General features: G+C 36.9%; 1 protein-coding gene across 3 annotated transcripts in view; it reads right to left on the reverse strand.

The window, feature by feature from the left end:
* Positions 1-24975, reverse strand: part of SPART (spartin) — a 36780-nt gene extending 11805 nt beyond the window's left edge. Inside the window, exons 1-8 of one of the 3 annotated variants that reach the window (XM_032880069.1) lie at positions 24801-24975; positions 20327-21135; positions 15905-16102; positions 13697-13861; positions 10153-10276; positions 4906-5100; positions 3734-3892; positions 3564-3654 (exon numbers count right to left, since the gene is read on the reverse strand). In XM_032880069.1, the coding sequence (XP_032735960.1) occupies positions 3564-3654; positions 3734-3892; positions 4906-5100; positions 10153-10276; positions 13697-13861; positions 15905-16102; positions 20327-21133 (1739 nt within the window). In that variant the 5' untranslated portion in view covers positions 21134-21135; positions 24801-24975. Of the gene's footprint in view, positions 1-3563; positions 3655-3733; positions 3893-4905; positions 5101-10152; positions 10277-13696; positions 13862-15904; positions 16103-20326; positions 21136-24464; positions 24627-24800 lie in introns of those variants that run through there. The other 2 variants (XM_032880068.1, XM_032880070.1) reach the window with 2 other exon arrangements.
* Positions 24976-26428: the final 1453 nt, after the last annotated feature.

The raw sequence follows: 26428 nt of genomic DNA on the forward strand, positions 1-26428 counted from the left end.
TGATAAAGCAGGAAAAAATATCTAGTTGAAAAAAAGACATTCTCTTCAATAAATGGTGCTGGGAAAATTGGACAGCCATGTATAGAAGAATGAAACTCGACCATTCTCTTACACCATATACAAAGATAAGCTCGAAATGGATAAAAGACCTCAATGTGAGACAGGAATCTATTAAAATCCTAGAGAACACAGGCAGTAATCTCTTCGACATCGGTCACAGCAACTTCTTTCAAGACATGTCTCCAAAGGCAAAGGAAACAAAAGTGAAAATGAACTTTTGGGACTTCATCAAGATCAAAAGCTTCTGCACAGCAAAGGAAACAGTCAACAAAACAAAGAGGCAACCCACAGAATGGGAGAAGATATTTGCAAATGACACTGCAGTCAAAGGGCTGATATCTAAGATCTATAAAGAACTCCTCAAATTCAACACTCAAAAAACAGATAATCACATCAGAGCTACCCTATGATCCTGCAATTGCACTACTGGGTATTTACTCCAAAGATACAGATGCAGTGAAAAGGGCCATCTGTACCCCAAGGTTTATAGCAGCAATGGCCACAGTTGTCAAACTGTGGAAAGAGCCAAGATGCCCTTCAACAGACAAATGGATAAAGAAGATATGGTTCATATACACAATAGAATATTATGCCTCCATCAGAAAGAATGAACACCCAACTTTTGTATCAACGTGGATGGGTCTAGAGAAGATTATGCTGGGTGAAGTCAGTCAAGCAGAGAGAGTCAATTATCATATGGTTTCCCTTACTTGTGGAGAGCAAGGAATAACATGGAGGACATTAGAAGAAGGAAAGGAAAAGTGAATTGGGGGAAATTGGAGAAGGAGACGAACCATGTGAGACTGTGGACTCTGAGAGACAAACTGAGGGTTTTGCAAGGGAAGGGGGTGGGGGGATGGGTGAGCCTGGTGGGAGGTATTGAGGGGGCATATATTGCATGGAGCACTGGGTGTGATACATAAACAATGAATCTTGGAACACTGAAAAAATAAACTAAAATTAAATAAATAAGTAAACAAAAATAGGTATTTGTAGGTATAAAAAATAAATCCATGAAAGGTATAAATAATACACTTCTCTAACACAATCTGCTTTTAAATATGCCTAAATGAAAAGATAATCTTCTGTATTGGCTTTCAACACCACAAATCAGATAAGGAAGTATATATAAGACATTTGTTTTTCTCCTAGGCATAATGCATATAATTATGGCAGATTCAAAACAACTTGGGAGAATAACTTATAGTCAATAAGAATACAAATTTTATTACACGATCATCAGTTGGACTAGAAAAGAAACACAAATGCTTATGCTATCAAATACTTTTTCAAAGTGTAAAATCATAAATATAAAAATACAGATTACATTTACATTCAGAAATGTAAATTTATGTAAATAAATCAGAACTAAATTAAATTAATAACTAGCTCTTCCATTTCTTCAGTGATAAATATTATTACTGGTTTGATACTTGTAGTTTCTTCATTTAAAAGACAATTCCTACTTCTGGGCCAGATTATTCATAAGTGAGGAAACAGTATTACAAAACCCTTTACATCCCCACTGCACATCATATCTTTCCAAGTTTCTAATTAAATTACTACTAAGACCAAAGTAGCTTTATAGTTAGAAATATAAACCTACTTAACTAAATTCTCACCTGTTTTTTCACTCCACAAATCTCTGGAGTAAAGGATAAAAAGAACAGCAATACATACCATAATAAAAATAAATTAGCTCAGCACCACTGTTAAAAAGTGTCCTTTTTTCATCATATTAAGGTCTCCTCACTAAGGACCAAAAATACAGTATCTACAAAAAAACTTGCTAACCTTTAATAAAGCTCTATTTAATTGTACTTAGATAAGCATTTTTTAAAAAATAAAGTAGGAAATAGGCAAAGCTGCTGGAAGCATTTACTACTTTCTAACATGACTGCCTAACAATTTAGGCAACAAATGATACTGATAATCTAAAAATAATTCACTTTTGGCCGAAAAGGCACAGCTGATTTTCTTGGACTCTTGCAACAAAAGAAAAAACTATTTTTCTAATTACGATTGATCCACCAAAATAACCTCAGAGTCACAACACAAAGAGTACTAGAGATCAAGGTTAAAAGTACCCAGAGGTAGAAAGTTGGAAGACTTGTTTTATTTCCACAAAAAGAATTTCAGATCTATTCTATATTTTCTTTGCCAAATCTTTTGATCAAGATGTTATGTTGCTTTGATTCAAAAGATATGCATGCTCCAGTTGGAGATCAAATCAACTCAGTCTGGAAACTAAGTTAGTTTTTCCTAAGCCACTAGTAATTTACTATAGTGGGAGAGAATGTAAATGCATGATAGATCGTGATTTCTAACTCTAGATACTAAACTTGCACAGAAGTACTGTTCTTCACAATGCATGACAGAGAGAGACCTGGCTTACATCCCAGCTCTACCACTTACTAGGGATATAATCTTCAACAAGGTTATTTAACAGCTCTATGCTTTGGCTTCCTCATTTGTAAAATGGAGATAATAGTGTTAAAGATTAGAGGTGCCTAGGTGGCTCGGTGGGTTAAGTGTCTGACTCTTGATTTTGGCTGGGGTCATGACCTCAGGTTTGTGAGGTGGAGCCCACATTGGACTCTGCACTGGGCACAAAGCCTGCTTAAGATTCTCTCTCTCTCTCTCCCTCTGCTCCTCCCCCACCCTTCTTTCTCCCCTTTCTCTCAAAAAAAAAAAAAATAGTATTGAAGATTAAATACATATATTAAAAAGCACTGAACACAAATGTCTGATACGTAAGTATGATCTGAAATGTTGTGAGTAGATAATTAAAACAAATAACTGAGAGTTGAGAATACCATGAATATTACTTTTTAGTTTCTAAATAAAAATTTAACATTAGACTTTAAACTAATTCAAAGCTAAGAAAGGAACTCGGGTCCTTCATACTAGATTTATTTTTTAAACCTAGATTCCTCGAGGACTTATAAAGAATGAAGAGCTAAAATCAGATGATCCTGTTTTAAGTCTCACCTTTAACAATTATCAGATTAGCCTGGGCAGATCCCTCATTTCTATGTTTGTTCACATTTTAATATAGGAAATAGGTTAACATACCATCTGTCCACTCCAATAAGAATGAATAATGGTAGAGTCAAATAAGATGTGGCAATATTTAACATTCTTTGTATACAGAAGGGGCTAACGTTAACAAGGTACAACAGATTAACTAAAATTCAAGTTTTTCCCATCAAAACTACTGGCAAACATCACCCATCACAAGAACATGCAGTTAATAAGGTATTCAGAAATTACAGGATTCTTTTTCATTAAGCTTACTCATTGCATGAATGATGAACAAATATAACCATTAGTAATATAAGGCAAAGTTACATATTTCTATTAATTTGTCAAAAATATTAAGAAAAACAGAGTAAAAAATTGTTTTATTAGATACTCAATAATGGCACAGTCATTTTAACTGTCCTGAATTTTTGCAAATGTTAGAACAGATTTATTCATTAAAATGATAAAACTCAACTTACTTGTATCTGACAGTTTGTACAGTTTCTGCTGAAACATTGTTAACAATACATTTGGCTGCACATTCCAATCCCTGCCAGACAGTTGAAAATCCTGCAAATATATTTAGAAGTAAGTAAAACTACAGCAAAACAAATGGACCTTCCTAGTTAAATTTATGGTTCTTTGTTACCTTGAACACTACTTGCAGCTACAACCATAGCACCATCCAAGGTAGACTTCCCATTTCTGTCTTTTTTAAGAGATTCTGGAACAAGTTTGCTTCCATGCTTCTTGACGTGTGGAGCTAGTTCCTTCCCAACACAGTTTGCTACAGTGCAAACTCCATCAACTAATGAAACCATAAAAAAGGGGAAACACTTAGAAAAAATGTATTCTTTCCTTGATTTTACCACTTTTTAGCAAAATTCTTACATGGGCATCCAAAGTTGTTTTATTGCATAATTTAGCATTTCTATATAAGGATGAGAACCAAGGCTGGCCAGTTTTTAAACAAAGGTTATTATTTGGTTTAAAGATACGTTTGCAGAACCTAGTGATAAAACTTTGCCTCTTAAACATAATGTTCTTTTTGGCAATTTGCTTAAAAAAAAAACCAAGATTGCTGCAATACAAGACTTGTAGGTCCATCTTTCATGTTTTCCAGCTATGTGTACTTCTGTTTTCTCCACATTGACAAATATTTCACTGAAATAGTAATAAAGTATTTAAGTCTATATAAAAGTAAACAAATCAAAATCTGATTGGAAGAACACTGAATACCAAAAAGATAATGTTACTAAATCTAATGATAATTCATTAAGGAGTTATCTGGCCATCTTAAAATACCACACTTTAGATCTATGATTCGCAAGGAAGATGAAGAGACATATTACTTGGGAAGGCTGACATCAGAATCACCGAATCAGCTTAATTCAAACAATACATCCCTCCCACCCCACTCCAACTAAGACATAGTGAGCTGTCTTTAAAAGAACGTGTCATATTCAAGGATAGCAAATACATTCAGAGCCATTCCTTTTCAAAGGCATGGACACTCCTCTTTCTGACACATCAAAATAATCCTTTAACCAATGTTTCTCAAACTAATATGCAAATAACAATCACCTAGAGATCTTGTTTCTGAATCAGTAATGTGTACCAAGTATTTGAAATATTTCTAGGGCTCTCAGACAGGTTGATGTTGTTGCTATAGATCCCACTATGAGTAGCAAGACGATACTGCTTTGTCCTAATCCTTTACTCTTAAGGTTAAACCATCTAAATGAACATTTAGATTAACCTGAATTAAGAGATCATTTTTAATTTAACTGAAAGAAGTAAAGTCCTCCAAAGTTACTTTACCCAGGAACTGACTGACTTTTGCTGCTCCTCCTGTAGCCTGCTTTGCTATATAAAGTCCCTTGGTCACAGCAGGACTAACTTCCACTGGTTTTTCTTCTGGTTGAATCCGTTCACGGAGTTTAGAAGCACCTTTCTGGATTGCTTTGCCGGTAAATTCAGCACCTTTGACCAAACCCCAGCTCACCCAGGAAGCACCTTTTTATACGAAAATTAAAAAGTCCACAATATTAGAGCTGATTATACCTATAAACCCTTTAATAAATCAAAGGAAAAAACCCAAGGAATTCAATGTTCAGATCCTAAACACACCATAAACTTTTAAGCCAACTTTACAATTGTAATTTTCTGCCTGGAATACACTTTTTCTAAGTAAATTTATCTTTCAGTACTTAGGTCACAGATCACTCAGTAACATAGTTCTGTATTACTCTGCTGCTACTACAACTTGTAGGTATCTCTCTATACGTTATTTATCACACTATTATTACTATTGTTAGGCACTAATTTTGGGTTTTGGTGCCAATATACAGTATTTGGCTTGAGGACCCAGGCTTCCCTGTTCTTGCCTTAGTCCAGGTACCACTTTTCCTCTATGAAGTACTGAGGGGTTTAGACACAAATGATGCAAATTAGAAACCAATAAACCTGCTAGATCTCGAACATCAAGGCAGAACTCTTGCTTGCTTGCTTTAGACAAAAGGCACAAGGCAGGGGTCCTGTTCCTCAATCCCAAACCCAAATCCCATGATCTCCACACCTTTTAATTTATAACATAAACCTGAATGACAAAGAGAGAAGAATACTCAATACATAAGAAGAAAACAGGAAGCCTAGATGGTTTAGCCATTTCTCATGAGAGTAGTTCCCAGCCCTTTGGTTTTGCTCAATGTTTCTTAGAGCATACACGAAAAATGAGACTGTCAAGACAGAAAGCAGGATAGCACAGACTTCTCTAGTGAAAAGTCCCTGTGTACACTTGAGGAAAGAAGAAGTGGGAAGAGATGGAAAAAGCAAGGAAAAATCCCCAGGAGAATAGTTTCCCCTAAGAGGAAGAAGAAGGTGTTACCTTGCCTTGGAGAGCTTACAATTTTAAATATTTCCTTTTTGGCTATACCCTGAAAAAAGCAGCTTTTAAAGCTAGACATATAAAATACCTAAGTATATTCTCCAAAGGTCTGTGGCATGGTTTTTATGTAATTACTCTGGCCTGTGAGTGAGTAAGCATGCAGTGACATGTGAAAATCCTGTTTATTTAAAAATATGAACAATGAAAAATAAAAATAAATAAAAAACAATGAAATAAAGTTGCCAAGTGGTAACTGATTAGAAAAACTGTTGTGTTTCTCTTCCTGTTTTAGTCAACATGTCCACCTCTAGCTCAAACACTACCCTGCTGTCCTCCCCTGCAGGAGGACCAGGTCTCAAACCCAGACAAGTATCTTCCAGCAAGGAATTCCCATAACAATGAAGGGACTGAAGACCTCTATTAAAAATATACATAAGGTGTTTGCAGTTAACTTACAGGTTGAAAAGATTTAAGAAGTAAAAAACTGGCTGAACTTGAAGAAGGAAGACTGAGAAATCATAAATGACAATGAAGCAAAGGAATGCTTAAGTAGACTATACTCCTACAATAAAATAAACAAGAGTCCATTGATGACTAAGAATAAATGGAAATTAGATAAGTGAAAAGTCGTAAGATTGAGAAAGAGAAATACTAGATGCAAATTATAAAGAAGTTATCACCATGGAAGAGTGTATAATAGGGAATACTTTAAAACCTAAAATATTACAATAGAAGATCAGGAAATGTAATGTTTTACTGGTAGCTATTAAGATCTTTTAAATGGCATGTGTAGATCCAGATACAGATTTATTCTATCCATATTCATCTTATATGCAACCATTTAATGGCATGCCATCCAGGCAATGGATGTATACTGAATAAATGAGAAATTGCCAGACGACTTAAAATGATCTCACTCAAATCTAACCCAATGCGGCTGGTGCTCTTATCAGTCTATTGTTGATGATCCCTCTACCTCTTCCCAAATGAGCTTATTAAAATGTCCATCTAAGGGGCGCCTGGGTGGCTCAGTGGGTTAAAGCCTCTGCCTTCGGCTCAGGTCATGAGCTCAGGGTCCTGGAATCGAGCCCCGCATCGGGCTCTCTGCTCAGCAGGGAGCCTGCTTCCTCCTCTCTCTCTGCCTGCCTCTCTGCCTACTTGTAATCTCTGTCTGTCAAATAAATTAATTAATTAAAAAAAATGTCCATCTAAAATGTTTGGCAGTTGCCTTCTTAAAAGTGTAATTCTAGCCTTTCAAGCCAATATGCTACACAGGTAAATTTTAAGCAGTAACTTCATGTTTTTTCACTTTTTATATTCACAAAACACTGTACTGTAACTTTTACTGATCTTTACTGATCTCCAGACACTAGACAGGAACAAACCATGGGATAAAGTGAATAAGCTCTTTAGATCCCTGATTACTTATCTTTGTATAGAGCCTGCATGAGTCAGGTAGAAACTGTCTCTGGACAGATCAGATCACTTTCCCTGGAGTAAATCTTGAATATTTTCTGCCACTTTTTTTTATTACCTGTACCTTAAGTATTTGATGAGCTAGTTGGTTTTCATTCTACCTATTAAAAAGCACATAAAGAGGTATGTACTCTGAGTGGCAGTTAAATAATTTTAACATAACCAACTATTAGGGCTATTGCTAGAACTGAGGAGATAAAAAGGAAAGAGAAGAGTTACAAAAGCCTACTAAAGTCTCAAGTAGTAAAGCAGGCCCCTAAGTGTTATCAGAGTGTGATTTTTGCTCATTTTCAAATGATGCACTGCTCAGAGTTTTTCTGAAATCTCTAAAGAGATCTGTCCCCAGAATTAGCTGATTCTAAGGGTACTCTGCTCTTTGAATAGAACCAGTACATGCAATCTGTGTGGTACTTAGGAGGCCTAAGACTTAGTGGCATAGAGGGGTGCCTGGGTGGCTCAGTCGTTAAGTGTCTGCTTTTGGCTCAAGTCATGATCCCAGAGTCCTGGGATCGAGCCCTGCACTGGGCTCCCTGCTCAACAAGAAGACTGCTTCTCCTCTCCCACTGTCCCGGCTTGTGTTCCTTTTCTTACTGTCTGTCTCTCTGTCAAATAAATAAATAAAATCTTAAAAAAAAAAAAAAAAGAGTTAGTGGCATACAGTACTTTCCAAAGGTAGCCAAATAGTATCACTGTTCATGTTCTTTCTTTTTTTTTTTTTTTTTAAAGATCTTTTTTTAATTTATTTGACAGACAGATCACAAGTAGGCAGAGAGGCAGGCAGAGAGAGAGAGAGGAGGAGGAGGCAGGCTCCCCACCGAGCAGAGAGCCCGATGTGAGGCTCGATCCCAGGACCCTGGGATCATGACCCGAGCCGAAGGCAGAGGCTTTAACCACTGAGCCACCCAGGAGCCCCTGTTCATGTTCTTTCAACATGACCTTGACATTCCTCCCATTGAGATGTGGGGTAGGTCTATGTCACATCCCCTTAAATCTGTTATCTTCTTATAGTGAGAGATACTGGAAACTTCCAAGAATTTGTTAGAAAGGGTATGTGGCTTCTGCCTGTTTGCTATATCATTCACGCTTGGAACCCTGGGCTACCATGTAGAAGCCTGACTAGCTTAAGGCTGCTAAGCTGTCAAACACATGGAGACCATGTCTAGGTACTCTATTTGGCAGTCCTAGATTTTGAGCTCTTCTAACCCAGACGCCAGATTTGTGAATGAAGGAGACTTCAGATGATTCCAGCCCCCAGGTGCTGAGTCACTAGTCAGTCTTTGGGTCTTCCTAGCTGAGGTCCTGCCATCATGAAGCAGATGTAAGCCATCCCTGTTGTGAACTTTTGGAATACCTGGCCCACAGTACCACAAACAAATGTTTGTTGTTTCATGCCATTAAGTTTGGGATGGTTTGTCACACAGCAATAATAAATAGAACTATCTTGAGCAGTATGAATTAAAAAACCTTAAGAAAATAACCTTTGAAATTAGTTATCTATGTATACATGAATATAGGCAAATTTTCTGAATGCTGACTTAATAGCCTAGCAATCTGTAAAGTTATGGGACAGGATAGTAAGAGTGAAGATTTTTTTTTAGAACATCTTTGAAAATCTTTATCAAGGCTCAATTTTAACTGTTAAAATTGTAACTGAAAAATCTGGCTTTATCTTAGCTCTAGCAACTCTCTGACATGGGCAAAATATTATGTTAGTTCCTAGTTAATTAATTTTCACTTATTTTAGTTTGTTGGTTTTTCATGTTGAAGGTTTCCTCTGCTTTAGACATCTTTATTATTTTAATGGGTTTTTAGTGCAGTGATGGAAATCTATATTGACAGTCGTTTAAATGACTGGTCAAGATCTCTTTACAGGGTCACAAATTTGGCTTACTAAAGAGTGACTGGCAATGTTTTTAAAAACAAAATAGAAGGTCTAAAAATCTGAGAGCTAAAACAGTTGAAAAGCCAAAATGTTAACAAATGAACGTGGAAAGACATATGTCAGTAATGATCATTCTGGCTTTTTTTTTTTTAAGATTTTATTTATTTATTTGACAGACAGAGATCATAAGTAGGCAGAGGGGCAGTCAGAGAGAGAGGAAGGGAAGCAGGCTCCTGCTGAGAGGACAGTCAGATGTGGGGCTCGATCCCAGGACCCTGGGATCATGACCTGAGCCGAAGGCAGAGGCTTCAACCCGCTGAGCCACCCAGGTGCCCCGATCATTCTGGTTTTAAAATAATTGATCTGATACCCTTTCTAACCAGAATTAAATAGTACAGCCTACATCTCAAACAACTTAGCTATAATCCTCAGGTCTCTTCATACCTCCATTGCAGTGTAGTTAGGGAATGCTACTTTGCTTCCAAAGACGGGATGAGTACCTCACCATTGTTTTTAGAAGAAGAGGAATTTCGAAGAAGAATGGAAAATAACTAATTTTATGTTCAGAAGAGCTATCCTGAGAGTTTGGGGATTCCCAAAGATTTTGACTACCAATTTTCCCTAAAGTTAAACAGAAAATAGTCAAGAATTTCTACCTATGTGATAATATGTAATGTTCTAAAAGACTAGTTCCTTCTGTTTTAAAGTATTTATAAAATGTTCATTTAGAACCAAAATACAAAATACTGCCTTTCTAAGTATTCTCTTATGGATTCCAAAGGTTTCACACTATAGGGGAAAAAAATTAACATTACTATAATACCTGACAAAATATTTTGAGCCACTTTCTCACTCCATTCAGGTAATTCCTTTGCTTTTTCTTCTGAAACTGGCTCATAGGGTACAATGTGACTCAGATTAACTTCTTCACTTGAAGTGTCTTTAGCCTAGTAAAAATGTTTCAAATGTAAAACAATAAAGAAAAATTATAATGGGAAAATATAAGCATTATGTAATAAAATATTAAGCCAACAAATATTAGATATAATTAATAAAAATACCTCCAGCCAACACAGTTACCAGTATATTTTATAACAGAAAGCAAAATACCACAACTGCCATAAAGCTTAAAAATTTCCTGGTCTTATATAAGGTCTCCCTGGAAAGTAAGGTTTAAATACCAACATACTTCCAATATAGCATTTATCAAATCATATTTAAACTGATGAGACTATGAGTTCCTTCATAAACTTATCAACCCCTTGATGGTAGTATGTACACGATACTTAGTAACATTTAAAAGATTTGTTATATGACTCATCAGTAAGGATGGATGTATCCAAATAAACTGGTTTTGATAGAAATCAAGTAAAAGCAAGTAAAAATACATAAACACTGCTATTCCATCTAAATGGAAATAGGGACACAGATATACCTGCATTTTGCTAATTTAACAGTTGTTATGAGAACTAGGGCCAACACTTAAGCTAAATTTATTCATTCTAAGAAATTAACAGCAGGCTAACTCGGACCTCGTAATACTATAAAATTTCTTGAAAATCAAACTTCTCAATGGAAATATGAAGAGAACTTCACTTAAAATATAAAACATTAAAAATGAAACGAAAACTTCTATGGGGGGAGGGGAAGCCATTCCTAATTAAAACCCAAAGACAAAATGAACATAATATTAGGAACTTCTATCTTAAATAATGAGCCAAAGTCCTAATACATAGAGAGCCCCTGGAAATCAGGAAGAAAGACTAGCAACCCAGTAATAAAAAATGGACAAATGACAAGAACAGACATCCCACAGGACACAAAATTCAAAGAACCCCTAAGCAGATACACAACAGCACTCACAATAAAATCAATGCAAATTAAGATATTCCAATACACAATTTCTTATCTATCAGACTGCCAAAATACAGAGGCTGATCACCCACTCTGTGGACTAAGCTATGAAGAAACAGGTTTCCTATAATGCCGGTGGAAGTGCTAAAGAGTATAGTCCTTAGGGAGGGCAACTTAGCAAAATCTATCAAAATTACAAATGTATTTATTTACTGACTCAGTGACCCCACTTCTAAGAATGTATCTGATGAATTACCTGCAAATGTATGAATCAAGGGATCTACAAAGCTACTCACTGAAGCGGTTTCTATTAGCAAATGCCTACAATCATCCAAAGACTCAATAAATAGATTGGTTAGAGAAAACTATCATAAATCCATACAATGAAATATGAGGTAGCTATAAAAAAGACTGAGAAGGTTCTCCATTTATAACACTGAAAGAGCCTCAGAATTTATTCAAATTAAAAAAAATAAAATACAAGATATTCTATGATGTTACTTTTGGCATAAGAAAGGGAGAGAAATCTGTTTTTATTTGCTTTTACCTTCCTCAAGAAACCTAGGGAAGAAACACAAGATCTTGATAAAAAGTGATTACCTACTATGGCAGGGACAATGGTATGGACAAAGGTGGGAGTAGAGTTTTTCAATGTATATACCTGTTTATATAATTTGATTTTTTAAGTTAACAAATTAAATTTCTTAAAAATGGAAGTTTTAAATGATGTGAAAAATTTCCAAACATACTAAGTAAAAAGAAAGGAGCAAAACAGTATGTCTTCCATGCTTCCATTCGTATTCTTATGTGAATGTGTGCATATACACGTATATTCACATACAAAATAAATGTGTATGTATATATGTTTGAATGTATCTGCAAGGATAAGAAGCTAGCAATAATATATCTAGAGCAAGGAGGTAGGTGGCTAAGGAATAGATAGGAATGGGAGGTAGAATTACTTTTCACTAAGTATCATTTGTATTTGCTTTTTATGCAAATTAATTTTTTTTTTAAATTTTTAATAAAATATTTCTTGGCACCATCTTGGACTCCCAGTGTCCTCCACAAAGCTAATCTAAGATGTTCAACATAATCCACAAATAAATGTAGAATATTCAAGGGGTACTTGGGTGGCTCAGTTAGTTAAGTGTCTGCCTTCAGCTCAGGTTATGATCCCAGGGTTCTGGGGTCTAGCCCCATGTTACGCTCCCTGCTGGGCAGGAGTCCGCTTCTCCTTCTCCCTCTGCCCCCATCTTGCTTGTGCTCTCTCCCTCTCTCAAATAAATACAATTTTTTAAAAAAATTTAAAAGTGCAGACTATTCAAGTGGTATGATAATTCTAAGATAATTATTGAGCACTTACAATATGGAATAAAACAATGAACAATACAAAACTGTTTGTAATTCAATACTCACGCAATGTTATTTTCTTTCTTCATGCATTTGCTTATGTTACTACTTATGCCTAGAATCTCCTTCAAATTGCTATGTGTATGACCAAATTTTGCTTCATCTTTCAGGAGTCATCTTAGTCACAATGTCTTCTCAGAAGCCTTCCTTACTGCTTCCCACACCACTATAGGCTCATACTTATTGATGAAGCTAGGTTGTACATTAGATGGTGCAATCTAGCCTACTATATAACCTATGTACCTTCATCTAATGATCACACTGGCTAGAAATGCTCTTTACTAATCTGTCCTCCCCAATAGACAAGAAATTTCTTGAGATAAGAAATTTAACTTTTCCAGAATGCTCAGCATTCTAGCACTAAAAAAAACCTTACTGAACTTACTGCCACTTGGAACATATCCTATATAAGAAATGAAAAACTACTAAACATATTTTTTAAAGACTTATTTACTTATAAGAAAGTAAATGCTCAAGTGGGGGGTGGAAGGGCTGATGGAGAGGGAGAAAGAGTCTCAAGCACACTGTGCTGAGCATAAAACTGGACGTGGAGCTCAATCCCAGGACCCCAAGATCTAGACCTGAGTCAAAACCAAAAGTCAAATGTTCAAGTGACTGTGCCAATGTGTTCCACTACTAAACATATTTTTAAAAAATTCATTTTCTTTCCTGATCACCATCCATAAAGAAACAAGGGACTGAATAAAAATGGTGGTGTAAGGAAAAGCATACCTAACCCCAAGATTCTGGTGTATTAAGGAAGGTAGAGAAAAATCACAAAACAAAAGATAAAAGATATGCATTAATGTAAATACAAAAATTTCTCAAATACTTCAAAAAAATCTATCCCCCAAAACACAGAATGTTTTAAAACAGTGTAAATAACAATATTAAACAATAAACAATATTAAACAATAAACAATATTAAATAAAAACAATATTAAGGCTGATTCTAATTATATTTGCTAGTGATCATTTTGTGAATTTGGAAGTTGCTCTGCTTTAGTAAACAGGGATAAGACTTTATAAATAATTGAAACTGGTAAAGGTACCATAGAAAAGGACACACACACATACCACCTTATTGCTTTTTTACTTACTTTACTTACTTTTTTCCCCCTTTTTCCTTTATGACGCACATCCTTATTGTCTTGGTCCAACTGTCTTACATCAGTGCCACTGGCTTCCTTCAATTGGTCAGAGGAGCATCTAGCTCTTCCAGGGATTTGGAATTCATTTTCTCCTTCTGCCCGGTTCCAGTTTGCCTACGAGGTAGACCAAACCTTAGATCAAATTTGAATTTTCTCTGAATTATGTTATAATTCATTATGTTATAATAATGTACTTAACACTGAATGTGTTTGACAGTCTATAAATACAACGACTTTTGCCGGTCTTTCCTCTATACTTTTATTTTATCTCATCACCAAACCTCAATCCCTTGAGTTCTTTAGTTCACAGCATATGGACTAAACCAAATTTCTAAAGACAGAGCATAAAAGATAAACTTAGAGAAGTTGTTAGTATAAGTTATCACTAAGTCAGATGTAGCTACATTTGAATTTAATTAAATAACAAATGGTAAGTTTTAGGAAACATGTGTAAAACTAAATGCCATCAAAGACAATGAACAAAACTCATGTCCAGTTTAACCACTCTGCATTGTTGGAAGACTGATTTTGTTTTCTGTTTTTGCACTTAATACTGAAGGTATTTTGCTCACATATACTTTGCTGAATGAATACTTAAGAGTAAAGACAAGTCAAAATTATAGCTAGTAACTAACTTCCATTGACAGTTGGGAGTTCTGGGACAACACAGCAAACTAAAAATGATGCACAACCAAAAAGTAAACATATAAAAGTAAGACAGGTCCAATGAATGTAGGGGTGAAGGGAGAAACTGTTCCATGATAGGTCTGAAATAAGAATGTCATTTCATTCACCCAGTAAACAGCAAAGCTAAGACTTGAACTCTTCCCATTTGACCACATTTTTGCCTTTGTCAACTACTCTCCATGAGCACACTGAGGCTACACACATTTCTGTAAGGGTACCACATGTTTTGTTACCATAGTTTAAATGTATAGCATTGGCTATGCTAAAGTGTATGTTGATCACCAGATCATTCTCATAATATGGTCCATACACCTAATGCTAGAGAGGACTCTGATCTTATGCTTAGTGAGTAGTCTGTTCTTGTCACCTGTGATCTTTTCAAGATAGGTGTAGAATGAAAGTGTATTCTACTTCCTAAGAAAACAGGAACGGAAGTTTTAAGACTGAACCCAAAGGCAAATATTTTGTGAAATATTCCCTGATCTCCTTCCTGAACTTTTATTTCATTACCTATCATCATCCTGCACTGTGACTATTTAGCAGACTGTAAGTGCCTGAGGATAGGAGCTATTAAATGGTATCTTTAAAGTCAGTCTCTTGTTCTGTCTTCCCATCCATCATTTAACATATTACCTAGTTAAAGAAGAGATTCTAAATATACATTGACTGAAGTAGTGGATAAGAGTATACTATCATGCTGTCAATCTCCTTCATCTTCAGAATCAAAAATATTTTCCCCCTATTGTCCTACATCAGGATGGGGAAGAATACCTGAGAACACCTCTCCTTAATACTCTGTATTTTAACTCCTTATGACAGAACAACACATGGGGAGAAAAAAAAAATAAAAGCTTAATTAGGCAAGTTCATAGGATGACAGACCATATTTTAAACTGCACTTTATTTTCTCTTTATTTAGTTTTATTTATCACAAGAACAAAGACGATTCCCTCAAGTAAAACCTGCTTCTTCCTCAAAATGACAATCATATCCCTAAAATGTCCAACATAACCTATCTGCTAATGTCAAAATTTCCTTCACTTCACCATTCAGTCCCATTAGGCTATTTTTCCAATTGAACAGGAAGACTGTAGTGATAACAAGAGCTAACATTCACAGAACATTATTACTTGTCAGCACTGATATGAGACAGTTAATGTATTAAACTTTAAACTTTACCACAACCCAATAAAGTAGATATTATTCCCATTTTATGATAGAGAAACTAAAAAAACAGTAAAACAGCTATTAATGCAAGGGTTCAAATTCAAATCCAGGTAAACTGACCCTAAAGCCCAAGATCTTTATCACTATTTATGGCCAATTTCTAACTAGTATTTGTGAACATACGAGCAAATTATATATTCTCATTTTTCTAATTTTGATCATATGACATCCTATTACAATTTCTTTAAAAGTGAGTGCTTACATTAAAGTAGATTTCATTCTAACGATGATCACACAAGTTACCTGAAGCCGAAGGTCAGACATCTGTCTTAATAAATCCTCAAAAAGTTCTCTATCATCCTCTGGTAATTCAGAAGACAAGACAACCCCCACAAAGCATCCTGACGCTTGTAACATGGTATCAGGAAACATGTAGGCTCCCACGGTACATTTAAGAACTGGAGATCTATCAGGAACTAGAGGATACAACCAGTCACAAACCTGAAAGGATTAATTAGAAAAAAAAAATCAATGAATAAAACTAGGTTTTCACTGGTTTGAGAACTGTTATACCATAGAACATTTCAAAATTCTAAATGCATTTTACAAAGCTTTACAGAATCATTAGCATCAACAAATCCCCACTAAAAATTAGCCATTTGCTGGTCTGATCTTTGTGTAGATCACTCACAAGAACTGTCCTAAAAATGTTATTGCTCTACTATAGTCTTCAAATTAGTGGCCTTAAATAGCCCACAGATAACCAATAATGAGTTTAGTTTAAAATAAATAACAAAGTAAATTAAGACTTTCTTTATAATTCAAATTAGACATGCTTTTGTGGAAATAAAATCAAACCATTTTCAAGTACATGTATTTACTGATTAAATGTTTGCAATTCCATGAAGTTAGATATTGTCATTTTATGTACAAGAAAATTGAGGCACAGAGAGTTTAATTAAGTTGCTCTGAGTCTGTGAAAAAAGTGGAGACAATATTTAGACACAAGCAATCTGGCACCAGAGAAGCCAAACAATTCCTTTAATTAGAACCCAGCATTCACAGGGGCATCTGGGTGGCTCAGTTGGCTAAACATTTGACTTATTCTGGCTCAGGTCCCAATCTCAGGGTCATGAGATAACACGGAGTCTGCTTTGAGATTCTCTCTCTCCTCTCCCTCTGCCCCTCACCCCACAGTATGCTCTCTTAATAACAAAATCTAAAACAAAAAAAACAAAAAAAGAAACCCAGCATTCACAATGCTGCTTAATTTTTTTTTTTTTACTAAGTCTGAGAACCTGACGTGACATAGCTAGAATAGAACATTAAGTTCTATCAAAATATTGTTAAATGAGTCAAAAAGGATGAAAGATTTCATATAACAAAAATGGAAAATTCTGGTACACTGCCATCATCTCTGACCAACAAAATATAAACCTAAAAGGATCAGAGTATCCAAGTCTGATTCTTTCTTGGAAAATCCTTAATAAACCTTTTTAAATTCTTCTTTTATAGATTCTCTTTTTCAGTCACCTCAAACGTCACTCTTCATCTTTTACAAGTCAAGCTTTAGAGAAGTCATAATAAAACTGATTACTGTGTCTTCCAAAGTATGATGTATTGCCGTAAGTGGTATACGAAATGACTTTAAGTAATATACCAGATTATTTAAATTTGAATAGTAATGTATTTCAATATATTAAGAAAAAATACATCTATCCCTCAACTTCCCAGCTGTTATTTTGGTTGGGATGATAAAATTAACAAATGAGACATTTATTTATTTATCTATGTATCTCTTTATCTATTTATTTAAGAGAAGGGAGGTAGAGCAGAGGAAGAGGGACAATCTTAACCATGAGACCATGATCTGAGCGGAAGTCAAGAATTGGACACTTAACTGACTGAGCCACCCAGGAACACCAACAAATGAGACATTTAAATTGAAATATTAAGAAAGTAGTAATAGCAGAGATATGAAACTGACAAAAAAAAGTTGCAAAGGTTGTACTTAAAAGAACTAAAATTTGATAAAGTTTCCTTTATTGTTATGATTTCTCTACATTCTGGACACCTTGATTTAACTGGGGTATCCAAATCTTCCGAACCAAAACTTTATAGACCGTTCTCATGGTAGATCATTACAGGTTGGAGGGCTTATCCACCACAGGCTGATTTCTCCCAGATTCACTTTCAGAGAACAACCTTATGTTTAAGTTCTAATGAAATTACTACAAATTTAATAGGTTTAAAAAGTATATTAAACTAAAACCTAAAGAAATATGGTTTTTAGAAACCCTGGAATTCGCGGGTGCCTGGGTGGTTCAGTGGTTTAAGCCACTGCATTCGGCTCAGGTCATGATCTCAGGATCCTGGGATCGAGTCCCACATTGGGCTCTCTGCTCAGCAGGGAGCCTGCTTCCCTCCCTTTCTCTGCCTGCCTCTCTATCTACTTGTGATCTCTCTCTGTCAAATAAATAAATAAAATCTTCAAAAAAAAAAAAAAAAAAAAAAAGAAACCCTGGAATTCTATGCCTGCCTACTTAAGACCAAATTAATTTCTAATTTCACAAACAGACCTACAGTGGTTTCTGCAGTATAAGAAGTTATATTTTAAAAAATTATATTTAACTTCTAATACTCAGTTGATTTAGTGAACACATGTTAACTGCCTTTAGGTCACTGTTAGAAATATCTAAATACATGGAAATAAGAGCCTTTTCAAGAGACTCAAATTAAACTTTGGGTGCAATTTATTTATTATTTACAACCCAAAATAGGAGATACTAGAAAGATTAAAAGCACTTTATTTAAAGCACTTAAACAGGACAAATTTTTACTATAGAACAAATCATTTTAATGGTTGAGCTCATGTAACCAAGTAGAGTGTTTCTGATACTCATTTTCCATCATCTCCAGTAGCCTGGGCCCCAAAGGTTTTTTATTTTTTATTGTACTTTATTTTATGTATGTATGTACGTATGTATTATGAATGTGTGTAATTGGGGGGGAGAGGGAGGAGAGAGAGAATTTTTTTTTTTTAAAGATTTTATTTATTCAGTTGAGAGAGAGAGAAGCACAAGCAGGAGGGGAAGGGTAGAGAGAGAGGGAGAAGCAGACTCCCTGCAGAGCAGGGAGCCAGACATGGGGCTCAATCCCAGGACCCTGAGATCATGACCCGAGCTAAAGGCAGACTGAGCTATCCAGGTATGCCAGGAGAGAAGACAATCTTAAGCAGGCTCCATGCCCAATGTGGAGCTCTTCTCCATAACACAACCCTGAGATCATGACCTGCTCTGAAATCAAGAGTCTAACACTTAACTGACTGAGCCATCCAGGCACTCGCTCACCTCCCCAACTAAAGGTTTTAAATTCCAGTATTACGACACAGCTCTACTACCAGGTCAGCAGAAAGTATTACAGCTTTAATCAGCCTCCTCACAATCCCAATCAATAATGTCTACCCTTTCTACCTCAAAGATTCTTTCCTAAAATAACCTACAGAGATATAAAATATTCTTCCTATCCAATAATGAAGTCTTTTTTTTTTCACCAACGCCCCCAATAACTCCTTCAAACACACCTAGTAAGTCTCCAATTATCTTTAAACAACTTTCAAGTTGATTCCATGTAAAAGCTGCATTAAGAACTGAAAGTGGAGTATACCAAAAAAGACAAAATCAATCTAGGTTACTACTGCTGTAACTAAACCAACTGCATCATCTGGACTGTGAACAAAAAGACTTGCTTTGCTCAAACAATCCTCTTCTTTACATGCATGCAAAATTCTTTGTTATACCCAGTGTAAAGGAGTCCTCATTTTTAGAACCCAACTCTCTGTACTGATGTCCAATTTTTTAAAAACAGATTGTTATTCCAACATCACCTTCAAAATACTGCCTTTAGAATATTTCATTAATTGCACAGCAGTGCCCTAACAACACTAGCTGTTATTCAGCAACAGTTTTTACTCTTCAACCAAGGGCATGCCAATAAATTTATCTGCTTGGAATGTTAGAAATGCATCTTAAATTATCATCACAATCTCTACTTCTATACCAAAGTTTCTTAACCTCTGCATGATTAACATTTTGGGTTAATTTTGACTGATGAAAATGATCCTGTTTTGAGGTTTAGCAGTCCCCCCTGGCCTCTATCTACTATATACCAGTAGCAGTAGTACAACCCACCTCCCAGCTGTGACAACCAAAAATGTCTCCAGACATTGTCAAAATGTCCTTGGGTCGGAGGGTGGGTGGGTGGGGGGATCATTCCTGGTTGAGGACCACTGTTCTACATACCGGGCTGGGTCTAGCCCAGATCAACCCCTCAGGTGGGGCTTGACAACATTTGTGGCAGTTTACATTAACACATCCACATGAGTTACATAAATCACTTTTTTTGAAATTGAAGTTGTTAGGTTTCTTCTTCAGTAAAGAATTAAAATTTTAAGGATGAATGCTCCGATGCCCCTTAGGTCTTGTCATCACAATTTTAATACTAAAACACAATTCTGAAAAAACAATAACACAATTTTGTATCTTTAAAAAAAGAAACTATTAAACACATAGACACTTAAGGCTCATAAATTTCACAGAATATATTAATAAAGAACTAGAATGATCTTTTTGCACTTATTGTCATGAACACATAATAAATACTGGCAAACAATAATAATGTATATATACATATTTCAAATTATGTTTACATTTTTCTTTGGCTTACCTGAAGAAACCCAGGAGGACGGTTTAGAACAGTATCAAGAGAATTATCCAAGAACCTCACAATTCGAAGGTACCCTGGATATGAAGGTGCACTAACTTCCCCTGCAGGATTTACAAAAAAAATCTGTACTCCATTTGGTATCAAAATCAACTCATCTGCATCTAGCCCTAAGGTCTCAAGAGGAGGTGGCTGAGAATGATTCCTATAAAAGTCTTCTCCAACTGATGAAAATTCCCCAGATTCTGTTCCATAGGATACAGTGTAGTGACCCTCAGCAGCCTGAGGAGTATAAGCAGGAGGTGCTTCTGCTGGATGACTTTGAGATGGTAAGGATAAAGAACTAGGTGCAGGAACCAACTCTGTACTTGCTGTTGAAGTGTTTCCATTTGCTTCAGTGTGCTGAGGAGAACTAAAGGACTGAGGCTCTGGTGACTTTTCAGATATGTCTTTAGGTGGAAATTCTGGATATAACTTGGGCACCTCCTGAAGATCATTCCGTAGAGAAGTGGCAAGACCCTTCTCCAGAATTTCCAACCTGGTACGTACATTCTGCAGTGTTTCTTTCATTTTCTGTTGCATCTGTCTAGCAGATTCCCACCCAGCACCTATGTGTTCAGGCTCTGTCGATGATACGCTGATTCCTCTGAGCAGGTGTCCTATTCCTTGCTTGTAGTAGTTCTTTGCTTCTTCCTTCTGACCTAATTCGTCTGTATTCAGTCCCTTATTAACAAATAAAAAGGCCTTCTTGTATGCTTCCTTGATGATCTTAATTTCAGTAGGTTCTCCATTTTGTGGCTCTTGCTCCATTTCTGTGAAAGAGAAAATATTATTTTAATTATCTAATTTAACTATCTGTTTACTGAATTATCATCAATTTCTCCTACCTAAACATATTTCAAGAAGAGAGGAATTCCTAAATTCCTAAATTCCCTTGTTCCTAAATCCTTTAATTAAAAATAGGAGAGAATAAGTTAGAATATATCTACTGAATAATTTTCTTGTTACAGTTTCATGTAATAAATAAATGTTTCCTACCATGTACCTAATGTTGGAACCAAAGAGCCTCATTTTAAAATTCATTATAATATAAATCCAGATTATATCCAGCTAATTAAGAATGAGGTTGAGGGGCTCCTGGGTGGTTCTCTCAGTTAATCATCCGACTCTTGATTTCAGTTCAGGTCATGATCTCAGAGTCGTGAGATTGAGCCCTGAGTCAGGCTCTGTGCTGAGCAAGGAGTCTGCTTTGGATTCTCTCTTCTTCTGCTGCTCCTGCTCATGCCCACACTCTCTCTCAAATAAATAAATAAATAAATAAATAAATAAATAAATCCTTTTTAAAAAAAAATGAGGGGGCACCTGGGTGGTTCAGTGGGTTAAAGCCTCTGCCTTTGGTTTGGGTCATGATCCCAGGGTGCTGGGATGGAGCCCCACATCTGGCTATCTGCTCAGCGGGGAGCCTGCTCCCCACACCCCGCCTGCCTCTCTGCCTACTTGTGATCTCTGTCATATAAATAAATAAAATCTTTAAAAAAAGAAATGAGGTTGAATTACACACTGGAGAGGATAGAAATGAGAAAATATTATTTGGATGAAAGTTTAAAGTTACCTACTTCCACTTAAAGGTTCCAGGTTACTCACAGGCAGTTAGTCCTGTTCTCTCCCAAAACTCCATTAAAATAATTCTAACAGATTAAAATGCATAACTTCTCATTCTTGTTAATGAGAAAAAAAATGAACAGGTACTTCACAAAAGAGGATCTTTAAATAGCACGTGAAAAGATGTTCAACACCTGATCTTGTGTATACCTACATATCAAAGCTTATGTCGCATAGTATGCTGAAAGATTTCCTGAAATAATGTGTCACTGGAGAAAATGAAAAGGAAAGTGTGGGGGGGTGGGGGAGTGGTGATGATGGTGTAATTCCATGGGTCAGTTGCTAAACAGCATTTCTTGCTAGCATCTTCATCTTGGGAGAGAAAAAAAAAGTTTAGCAGGGGAAAAAAACCTGGAAATCTATCAGGGGAAATGTAGTGGGGAATTTCAGCACAGAAAGTAAAAGTTTGTACTAAAATACTGCATTTTTAATTTGGGATTTATTCCAGGATTTGATATATTCTCAGAAGTCTCTGAGAAAATGTATTTCACAAGGGTAAGAACTGCAGAATAGAATTTAAAATAATAAAAAAAGATTTTTAAAAAGAATAGCTGTGATATCCCTAATCACAGTTAAGAGCTTATCAAATGGCTTGAAAAGACAAACACCGTTATTACATGATTCCACATACTTTTTTATTTTTAAAATTTCTTTTAAAGATTCAAGGGCGCCTGAGTCTCTCAGTTAAGGGTCTGCCTTCAGCTCAGGTCATGATCATGGGGTCCTGGGATCCAGTTGCCTCAGGCTCTCTGCTTAGCAGGGAGCTTGCTTCTCCCCCTGCCTCTCTCCCAACTTGTGCTCTTTCTCAAATAACCGAAGTCTTTAAAAAAGAAGAAAAAAATAAAGATTTATTTATTTAAGGTGAGGAGGGGCACAGGAGAGGACAGGGAGTCTTAAGCCAACTCCGGTGGTGAGTGTGGAGCAGGAGGCGGGGTACTTTCTCACACCTGAGCGGAAACCACCCTGAGATCACCACCTGAGCCGAAACCAAGAGTCAGCAGGTTAAAGGACTGTACTACCCAGGCGCCCCTCACATACTTTCATTTTTAAAGTTGAGAACAGAAAGTTTTGAAATGTCAATCTGTAGTATTAAATAAAACAGTACCCAAACCAGTATAATCATGTTAAATCCCAACCCAAACCCTGGTTCCAGATACAAATAGCGCATTTATTTTTTGAAACGTTCTAATAAAAGAAGTAAAACGTGTTTGTTTCAGACATAGCTATGTGTGGGTGTGCATATGCATAAGCTAAAAAAAAAAAATCCCCGGAGAAAAGGCAAAATTCTGAATCAAACACCTGACAACTTAGTTCAACCCCACAAACCCTAAAAGCAGTAACAAGCTAAGGGGGAAACTTCACAAATAGCCTCTAATACAGAAGATGCTCTAATGCCTGCCTACCTGGCCCTTTACAAGAAAAACGAAGACGCAACTTTTTCAAATACCTGTATGCAACTCACTCCAATAGCTTCCCATCCATTCTTGTCAGAGGAACTACACAAATGATGTTTCAGAAAGCCCCACAGGTGAGAAAGTACCAACATAAAACCCTCCTGTTTCAAACAGGTTTCCTATAAAATGTCTCCAAATGGGATCCGTTATTGCAAAGGAAAGCAATTGAAAAAGAGCTCCGTTTGTAACTGGGGACATTCTTACATTCCCTTTTTCTTGGTTTTGCTTTTGGACATTTCAAAGAAAACGTGTTGAATTCTTAAATATTTACCAGGATTTCAGAAGCTGCAAGAATTTGAACGCAAATCCATTAAGTTACAGTGCAATAAAGTAAATTTCGAGGATCCTTAAGTGACAGAGTAAAACAATTCATTAGTGGGTGGAAAAATGAGCCAACTCTACTGTAACGCAATAATGCCGTGTCACGAAACAGTGCACATTTCAAGAGAAACTTTTTCCAGACACAGAAATTAGGTCGGAGAGGGCCTCTGCGATGCTCCATCCCTAAGGAACATGAACAAATGCATTCGAAAGAGCAAAACCCGAACGCTATCCATGCCCAAAACAATTGCTATTGGTTGCTGACGTTCTGTAAAGACCACCGAACTTTCACGAAGCTCTAAGGGCGCAAAACCACAGCCATTTTCGAAGCCAAGTAAACAGCGCGTATGAGGCAGCAAGAATGGTGGACAGAGATGTTCCAAGTGCACGATCAAAGGGATACGAGTGGGAGGCAGCGTTAGCCAGTAAACAGGAGTGAAAGGCGTAGGGAGCGCGGGGCTCAAAGGTCCCATAAATATACGATGGGAGCTAAGAGAACTTCGCAAACTATCCTCTCGAAATTGTTTCCTTCAGCTAAAGTTCCAGGTCTGATACTTGGATGAGGGCTCCGGGCCTTCTCTACCCTGCCCCTCCCCCCCGCCCGGTCCGGCCGCGGGGAACCGGGGCGCTCACGCGACCCCGCCCGTCTCGGGGTGGGGGGCCCGCACCAAGGGCGAATCCTTCCCCGCCAGCCGCTACCCCACCTGCGCCTTCCAGACCTCGGGCGCTTCGGCGCCACCTGAAGAGTTCCCCGCCCGGCTGCCGCAGCCCAGCGACCAGCTCCCTCAGACGCCGCGCCGCTACGAAGCGCTGGGCCGGGACGGGTCCCGTGGTTCTTAGCGCCTCACACGCGCGCGCGACCCAACGCCGGGACTCACAAAGCATAACAAGTCGCGCGCTCCAGAGCGCGCCACGTCACGCGGCCGCCCCGCCCGTCAGCCCTCGCTCCCGCGGCAGGAACCCACAGGTCGGCTTTCGCGTGACGCCCACTGGGGCTGACTACCCACGGCCCGCCCCGCCCAAGTCATTCCCACGCTGACCTTCAAAATGGTGTGTAGGAAGACGTCACTCAGCTTCGAATCGCAGAGTCTAGGTGAAACTCTGCCAAGAAAAAAGGACGAGGGCAGAAGGCCCTCAGAGAATCACGTGAACCAGGCGCTCAGCGCGGACCCCCAGTCCAGGTCTTCGCGGCCACGTCGTCAGCCTCCGCGCTTGCGCAATATCTTTCTCCGCAGTGGAATCAAGGCCGCTGGAGGGGCTAGGGAAGCGTGGTGGGCAGTGAGAGTCGTCACGGCTAGAGGGAGCCCTGGACACAGTGCACGTGGGAGAACAAAGGCTGATTCTCTCAACTCTTCTGGAACCTAATCTTTGTTATTAATGTATTCTAAGACAGTTAACCTCCAAAGGTAAAAGTCTAGAAGTGTGTGTGCGCGCGCACTAGAAGTCTATGTAACAGTAGGTCAATGTTAAATTCCTGACTCCTCAGAATAAATAGCAACTGTACGAATACCATTTATGAATGTGAGAGGCTAAAAAGGGAAAAAATCAAAGTGAACATACCTTACCTTTTCCCAAAACGTCTTTAAAATTACTAAAATGCTATAAATGACACTAATTAATGTCAAAATTAATTAATGATGAACACTGTTGTATGAACACTGGGCAAGGCTTTTAAGGTAGGGGCCATTTGGGAATTTCCCCAAATTGAAGAAAGGTAACAGTCATCCCAGAGAGAAAAACCTGTTAGAAAGATATACGTTAGTACAATGGTTTAAGTGATTTTGCTCTTCTACTCCCTAAAAGAATTATGGAAAATGTGACTGTGCACCTTTCCCCTCATTTTTAGATTGACCATACATAAAAATTTTCATCTGATGTAAATAGTTGCAAAAGATGCAAATTGTTTTATGGTAAATTGACATTTTAAAATAAAATTGTTATATAACCCTTCTAAATTGTAGACAGTAGTACCTAAATACCAGGCAACTTGATATCCTTCATCGATTTTTAAAACTACATGAACAAAATTGTCTTTAATATGAAATTTTACATCATTCCTTTTATTCCTGAACCTGTATTTCCATAGTTCTTCATGAAATTTTATCCCAATACAGTATTTCTTTATTTGGGAAAGTCTTTTCTTGATCACCTATCATACTTCTCTGCATCATTAGTACATAAACTTAAGTCTAATTTTAAAATATTGAAATAGCCATAAAAGTTAAAGTGTTTAAAAACGTGAAATTTCTAAATACAAAGTCATATATAGAAAACCCTAAAATTTACTACAAAGCTACTAACTACATCAAAGTTTCAGGATAAAAGATCAACATACAAAAATCAATAGTATTTCTAAACACTAGCAATGAACGTTCCAAAAATGAAATTAAGAATGTCACTGAGAATACTATCAAGAACAAAATACTTGGGAATAAATTTAACAAAATAAGTGCAAGACTTGTACACCCAAAACTACAAAACTTTGCTGAGAGGGTTTATTGAAGACCTGAATGAATGGAAAGACATTCCACATTTGCAGCAGATTTAATATTGTTATAATGGCAATATTCCCTAAATTGATCTACAGATGGAACATAATCCCTAAGAAAATCCCAGACAACTATTTTGAAGAAATTGGCAAGCTAATCCTAAACTCACATGGAAATGC

This window comes from Lontra canadensis, unplaced genomic scaffold (assembly GCF_010015895.1).
Source record: "Lontra canadensis isolate GAN:19392208 unplaced genomic scaffold, GSC_riverotter_1.0 scaffold67, whole genome shotgun sequence".
NCBI lineage: Eukaryota > Metazoa > Chordata > Mammalia > Carnivora > Mustelidae > Lontra > Lontra canadensis.